This window comes from Colobus angolensis, unplaced genomic scaffold (genome assembly GCF_000951035.1).
Source record: "Colobus angolensis palliatus isolate OR3802 unplaced genomic scaffold, Cang.pa_1.0 Scaffold93, whole genome shotgun sequence".
In the NCBI taxonomy this organism is placed as follows: domain Eukaryota; kingdom Metazoa; phylum Chordata; class Mammalia; order Primates; family Cercopithecidae; genus Colobus; species Colobus angolensis.
The window spans coordinates 958,800-966,552 of NW_012123265.1; the positions used below are offsets into that span (position 1 = coordinate 958,800).

Here is a 7,753-nt window from a genome sequence, read left to right on the forward strand (position 1 = left end):
AGGCTGGTCTTGAACTCCTGACTTCAAGTGATCCGCCTGCCTTGGCCTCCCAAAGTGCTGGGATTACAGGCGTGAGCCACCGTGCCCAGCCCACACCTAGCTTTATTTAACATTTACTTTAGGGTTTTTACTTCAACCTTCTGTGTAATGTTTTCCCCAGATATTACAAATTATTTGAAATGGCTTACAATATTGTTCAATCAAATAGGCAGTGTATCACAAGTGTTTTAGGAAAAGAGCAAGAGAATTGGTTTCTTTGGAAAAGAAGTTCATTAAGGGCCTCTGAGTTTAACCTGTTCAATCCCTGCAAGGACATAGTTTAGTTTCAGTCAGGTTTTAAAGGTAAATACTAAAGACCAATAATTCACCTCAGACTCTGACTCAAAGGAAAACAGATACCAAAGTCACAGAAACATTTTATTTCTTACCACCTGCTCCTTCCAAAATGCCCCGGACTACTGCCTGAACACCATTAGGCCTCATTAACCTTTCAGAGAGCAGCTGTCCACATAGACGCCGAAGCCAAGCTGGGGCCCGACACCTCAGCTGTGTCTTCACATCTGTGCAGGACTGAGAAAAAGAAGAAGGTGTGAATTCTGAATGTCACTGAAATAGATATGATGGCTGGGAACAGTAGCTCATGCCTGAAAAAAAAAAAAAAAAAACGGAGAAGAAGAAGAAATAGCTATGATATGTAGACTTATTTATTTATTTAGAGACAGAGTCTCACTCTGTCACCCAGGCTGGAGTGCAATGGCACAATCTCGGCTCACTGCAACCTCCACCTCCTGGGTTCAAGCAATTTTCCTGCTTCAGCCTCCTGAGTCATAGAGATTACAGGCACGCGTCACCATGCCCGGGTACTTTTTGTATTTTTAGTACAGACGGGGTTTCACCATGTTAGTCAGGCTGGTCTCGAACTCCTGACCTCAGGTGATCCACCCGCCTCAACCTCCCAAAATTCTGGGATTACAGGCATGAGCCACCATGCCCAGCTAGACATTATTTTTTGAAAGTCCTGAGTCATACTGACAATTAACAGCATGCTATACAGACTTCAAAAGAGCAACATTTTTTTCCTTAAAAAAAAAAAAAAAACTTTACAAAACCTTCTTCTGCATTACTTTTAAGAAAGTAAAAGACAGTGAAAGAGCATGAAATTTCAAACTCATAAAACAGACAAACGCATCAGCAACTAAAATGTAGATCTTGGGAACACAAAGTTAATGCAACCAATCTCTGAATGTGTCCCTGACAATCAAATCCAGCTTCCAAGGAAGATTCTTATGAATGTTATTTGCCACTAAGAGGGTGGTTCACAACAGGGAGGGAGCACTCCAGCCCTTGCCTCTGTGGCATTAGCAACTCTGATTCCGTGACACAGTTCCAAGAAAGAGTTGGATTTCTTTTTTTTGAGACGAAGTCTCACTCTGTCGCCCAGGCTGGAGTGCAGAGGCACGATCTCAGCTCACTGCAACCTCCGCCTCCTGGGTTCACGCCATTCTCCTGCCTCAGCCTCCCGAGTAGCTGGGACTACAGGCGCCTGCCACCACACCTGGCTAATTTTTTTTCTGTATTTTTAGTAGAGACGGGGTTTCACTATGTTAGCCGGGATGGTCTCAATCTCCTGACCTCGTGATCTGTCCACCTCAGCCTCCCAAAGTGCTGGGATTACAGGCGTGAGCCACTGCGCCCGGCCAGATTTCTTTTGTATTTCTTTCCTGCTCCAGTGTGATCTGCAAGAAAGAGCTGGATTTCTTCAAGGGCTCCTTTCTGGGAGTTCTGTGGAGCCACTGTGAACAGACTTGGTGTCCCTTATTGTTGAGGATGGACTAAATTCACTTATTAGCCGGTTTTGGCATACACCTCTCAGCTCATTCCTCTTCTATCTTTTGAGAGTGACTGCATATTTTGTTCTGCTTTTTCTTGTTGGGTACTTTTCAGAGGCCTATCCCCTGCAGAATACACTGCAGTTTTAATGTTCTAGCCCTTATTTTGGGCTAGAACATTGATCATGTTGCTGTCAACCACTGCACTTAAGTATGTAAGCATCAAAAATAGTAACAGAAATATTTCATCCGAACTCTCCTGTCCTCTCTCTTTTAGTGAATTATTACCATTTACTGAGGGATTATGGTGTGCCAGGCACATCATAAGTAACTCCCATTTAATCTCAAAAGGGACTTACAAGGAAGGCATTGTGATTATCCCTATCTTATGGGTAAGAAGCCTGAAGAATGGAAAGGTTTACAAATTCAAACACCTGCACACAGGGGTTGGATCCCAGAGAGGCCTGCTGGAAGGCTTACAGTAAGACTCTAAGGATGAGATGAAAATTACTCAATTAGGAGATACCTTTGTAGCCAGCTTCAGCTGGTCCTTGCTCCTGACTTACAGCTAATTCCTTTGGCTTCTCACTCTTTTTCTTTTCTTTTTTTTTTTAAAGACAAGGTCTCACTCTGTTGCCCAGACTAAAGTGCAGTGGCCCGATCACAGCTCACTGCAGTCTCAACTTTCTGGGCCTGAGGAATCCTCCCACCTCAGCTTCCAGAGTAGCTGGAACTACAGGTGCATGCTACCACACTTGGCTACTTCTTTAGTTTTTATCTTTTGTAGATACAGGGGTCTTGCTATGTTGCCCATGTTGGCCTCAAACTCCTGACCTCAAGTGATCCTCCTGCCTCAGCCTGCCAAAGTGCTGGGTTTACAGGTGTCAGCCACGGTGCCTCGCTGGCTCCTCACTCTTTACACACCTAGATTCATAACTAAAATGTAGGTACTAAAAGCAAACAGACAATTCCATCTATATCATCAAATTAAATCATTTCAGATAAACTTTTTTTTTTTTTTTTTTGAGACGGAGTTTCGCTCTTGTTGCCCAGGCTGGAGTGCAATGGCATGATCTCAGCTCACTGCAACCTCCATCTCTTGGGTTCAAGTGATTCTCCTGCCTCAGCCTCCCGAGTAGCTGGGATTACAGGCATGCATCACCATGCCCGGCTAATTCTGTATTTTTAGTAGAGACAGGGTTTCTCCATGTTGGTCAAGCCTGTCTTGAACTCCCGGCCTCAGGTGATCCACCCACCTCGGCCTCCCAAAGTGCTGGGATTACAGGTGTGAGCCACTGCACCTGGCCCCAGATAAACATTATTTTTAAGAAAACAAAGAACTATCTTATCTCTAGCAGAATAGATACTACTATATGTTTGAAACAAAGGAACTAAGAATAGAACAAATAATATCTCTAGTTTTAATTTCTTGACTTCAAATACATTATCCATTCAAAGAATTAGTGTCCAGATACTTGTGCTGAAAGAACATTTTGTCAAACAGCCAATTTTTAGTTAAAAAAAGAGAAGATCTAGTTTCAGAATGAATAAAATATATCTCACATAAAATTGCCATAAGTCTTAAAAAAAAGTGATCATAATATTCTTGGGAAAAGTATCCATCATTTCATTAGAGAAAAGGTCTTTTAAATTATCCTAAGGGTCAGTGTCATCTAGTTTTATAAATATCATTTTATGATCTAAAAGATGAAAAAGGCTCAACTAGATCATTAAATAGGGAACTAAAGTTATTTAATTTTCTAGACGAAGCCAGCATACCACACATTATATTAATGAGTCACCCCCAAGAGTCCCCAGGCCTGAGTACCTGGGGTGGTCCTCCCTGGAGGATAAGCAGTTCCCGGACTGCTAAGGGCTGATAGACTTGATCCAACATGTCTCGCAAGGCCCCCCTGGATAGGGCTCTTTCCTCTTCAGTTAGAACCTAAAAGAAATATGCACTTGGCTTTAGTGGAATTCAAACCAGGCAGACAATAGAAGGTAATGTTTTACAACACTGTACAGAGATACTTGTGAGAGGAGCAAAAGGAAGGTTTCTATCCTCTCTTGATTTCCTTCCACATGGGGGAAGCTGTACTACTAAAACATTCCTGGTCCTCTCTCCATCTCGCTCACTCCACTTCTGGGCAGCTTATGAGACTGATCTTACTGCTGAGGGTGGAATAAACTCACTTATTGGCTGGTTTTGGCATGCATCTCTCAGCTCGTTCCTCTTCTGTCTTTTGAGAGTGACTGCACATTTTCTTCTGCTCTTTCTTGCTGGGTATTTTTCAGAGGCATATCCCCTGCAGAAGGCGCTGCAGTTTTCCAGTGCTCCTTAAAATGGGTGAGTAGTGAGACTGTCTAATTCTGAAGAGCACTGTTTTATCTCCCGCCAGGCGCAGTGGCTCACGCCTGTAATCCTAACACTTTGGGAGGCTGAGGGGGGCAGATCACCTGAGGTCAGGAGTTTGAGACCAGCCTGGCCAACACGGCAAAACCCCATCTCTACTAAAAATACAAAAATTAGCCAGGCGTGGTGGTGGGCGCCTGTAATCCCAGCTACTCAGGAAGCTGAGGCACAAGAATCACTTGAACCAGGGAGGTGGAGGTTACAGTGAGTCAAGATCGCACCACTACACTCCAGCCTGGGCAACAGAGCAAGCCTCCATTTCATAAATAAATAAATAAGCAAGCAAGCAAGCAAGCTGGGTGTGGTGGCACATGCCTGTAATCCCAGCTACTCGGGAGGCTGAGGCAGGAGAATCTCTTGAACCCAGGAGGCAGAGGTTGCAGTGAGCCAAGATTGCGCCACTGAACTCCAGCCTGGGTGACAGAGCAAGGCTCCATCTCAAAAAATAATAATAATAAAAATAAATAAAAAATAACGATTTGTCTCCATCTATAAGCTACATCCTCCAGCTTTGCCTTTATGAGCAATAGAGGTAACATTGCTCATCTCTCTTACTCTTCTTAACTCTCTTTTAATTCATTTGGGACTTGGGCAGCAAAGAGGGGTACAATTTTGGGGTACCCTTGAGCCATAACAGTACAATTCTCCTTGATGATTACTGCTCAGGGTCAGTCAGGGTTCTGCCCATTACCGTTTCACACACTCAGGTATGGGTGCTACTTAGAACACAGCTATTGGTGGGACTTTGTCCAGCTTCATAATGTACACCCAGCCTGTTTCCACTCTGTCAACTCCTTCTCCTGCCTTCCTACTTGGTTCTTTCTCTGTGTTTCCCTTTTCATTTCTCTCTCCTGCCTGAGATCCCCGGGCACAGCTTAGCCTCAGTAACAGTAATAAGACCTGTCAACCTGGATCACACTACCTCAGGGAAGTGCAGGCAGGAGGTGCTGCTAGAAGTGTCAATATGCATAACCCTGCCGGAAGGAGAAGGCACTCTGCTCCTATCACATAAAGGCCCCGGGGAGCTCAGAATTTCATGCCAACACTTGAATGATAGTGGCTTTTAGGCAAATGTTTATGAATGTAGGCAGGAGAGAGAAGAGAAAAGGAACAAGGACAACATTGTAAAACCTGGCTGTGGAGGCCGGGGAATCACTGTGCCTGGGGGCCGCACTGACCCTTGAGACATTTACATCTTAAAGGCTTCTGCTGGCCAGTTCCTATGCTGATGCCAGTGGTCCTCTCATGGCGGGGGGTAGTGGTTCCTGCTAGGTCATCCCTGTAAGTCTTATCTCCCCAGTCAGTGTGTGAGTTATTTGCAGAAAAGGACCATGTCTTATGCATCTATGATCTCCACAGCAACTTCTGTAGTCTGGGTGCTCAACTGCTTACTTGACTGAGTGAGAGCAACCCCTAACACCTAATAACAACAATGAACATTGACAGAGTTCTGGAGTGTACCAGGTGCTCTATATGTGTTATCTCATTTAATCCTCCCAAGCATTTAATGAGGGAGCCATGATACCAGTATCAGTAGGAATTATATGAGCACTACTAGAGATTGAGCCAGATACTTGGCACACATTATCCTCAATCCTCACGACCACCTTCTGAGGCAGGTATTACGATACACATTTTATAGAAGAAGAAACAGAGGCTCAAAGAAACAGCCTGCAATAGCTCTTTCCCAAAATGACAAGGGACAGGTAAAATGGACTCTACAGGTGTGCAAAGGATGAGTACCCAATAAATGAAACCTCCACCCACCCTGAAAAGATTCATTTATCCATTGGATATGCTTTGGCATATCCAGTTCTGAAGAACTAAGAGTTGCCTTTTATAACAACTATCCACAAACATATACACATATTCACACACACACAATCTCTCCTTCTCTTTCTCCATGTATATTTACCTCTTCTGCAGGTGTTAGCAGTTTTCTTTTGGTTGGGCAGAATCCCAGTTGGCACAGGCCTGCTGCAATATCCCCAAAATGGTGGCAGAATATCAAGCTTCCCAGAGACGTGTGCTGAGCAATGTTTAGAAGGGCCCTGCAGCTGGTGTACAGTCTTCGAGTTGCATCAGGGGCAGCATCGAGACACACCACGTCTTGAACGACGGCACCAAACTCAGTTCTGTATCTCAAAGGGACTCCAACACCAGGCATGAGATAGGGGCAAATACCCAAGGTGACTACAAACTGCAAAACGAACTGGACAGTCTTCTGCTGTGAGATACTAAGTGCATCAGGACTCAGGGCAGGAGCAACTTCCGGAGTCCTAGGGTTGGGTTTACCTGGATTGAAATTAGCTGCAAGGAGGAGCATGGTTTCCTTCAAGCACAAAAGCAACAACAAGGTTTGAGACGTAAAACTCCAAGTGACATCCACAGAGTTTTGTGGCCATTCTGCCTTACCAGCAATTTCATCTCTTAGGAGTTTCAGATTCTTCCACTGAGGATCCTTCAGAAACTTGTCCTCCAAAGCAGACAGGTTAGATTTTAAAGTAGCCAACAAGACATCGTGTTTTGTGACCTGTAGTGAACTTGAGCCTGATCCTTTTGAAGAAAAAAAAAAAAAGGAGAGATTATACACATAGAAAACAAACTGCACTTCTCCCTGTGGAATGCCCTGCCTATTCCAGTTCATCCTTGCAGGCCTGGCCCTGCTGTCACCGGCTCTGGAAAGCCTCCCCCAGGGGTACCAACTCAGCCTATGAAGAATTTAAAACCACATTTTCTGCCTTCCCACAGCACTTTGCATGTAATTGGAGCAGTGTCCTAACATTATAGTTCATCTAGTTTGTTTCTATTCCCCACATGTTTTTAGGGCAGAGACCAGGTCTTAATCATCTTACTGGGCTTAAACTGTAGCCAGAACAGAAATTTAAAAGCTGAATATTTACCATAGAACATTCATTCAGTCCAGCTGTTCCAGGTGCTGGGTATAAAGCACTGAACAGAACAAAGGCTCCGGTCAGGTGCGGTGGCTCATGCCTGTAATCCCAGCACTTTAGGAGGCAAAGGTGGGATGACTGCATGAGCCCAGGAGTTCAAGACCAGCCTGGGAAACACAGTGAGACCCCATCTCTAAAACAACTAAAAGAATCAGCTGACTATGGTGGTGCATGCCTGTAGTCCCAGCTACTCAGGAGGCTGAGGTGGGAGGATCACTTGAGCCCAGGAAGTCGAGGCTGCAGTGAGCTGAGACTGTGCCACCGCACTGTAGCCTGGGTGACAGAGCAAGACCCAGTCTCAAAAACAAAATATAACAACAACAACAACAAAACAGAACAAAGCCTCTTTCCTCGTGGAACTTACATTCTAGTGAGGAAGATCACAAAATACGGACTCGGTGCTCCAACATTAACCACATCATTTCCCCCAGAATATCTATTTTCAACGGATATCTTTTTCCTATCGAGTATGTTCTCTGACTACAATGGCATTAAGACAGAAAGTATTAACAACAAAACATCCAAAAAGTCTCAAATGTTTGGAAATTAAACAATGT

At 44.4% G+C, this 7,753-nt stretch overlaps 1 protein-coding gene across 1 annotated transcript in view; it reads right to left on the minus strand.

Moving 5' to 3' along the window:
• The window catches only part of TANGO6 (transport and golgi organization 6 homolog (Drosophila)), a 238,985-nt gene extending 232,193 nt beyond the window's left edge, over positions 1 to 6,792 (minus strand). The window contains exons 1-3 of the mRNA XM_011932126.1: positions 6,158 to 6,792; positions 3,658 to 3,774; positions 429 to 570 (exon numbers count right to left, since the gene is read on the minus strand). Coding sequence (XP_011787516.1) covers positions 429 to 570; positions 3,658 to 3,774; positions 6,158 to 6,568 — 670 coding nt within the window. The 5' untranslated portion in view covers positions 6,569 to 6,792. The remainder of the gene's footprint in view (positions 1 to 428; positions 571 to 3,657; positions 3,775 to 6,157) is intronic.
• Between the last annotated feature and the right edge of the window lie 961 nt (positions 6,793 to 7,753).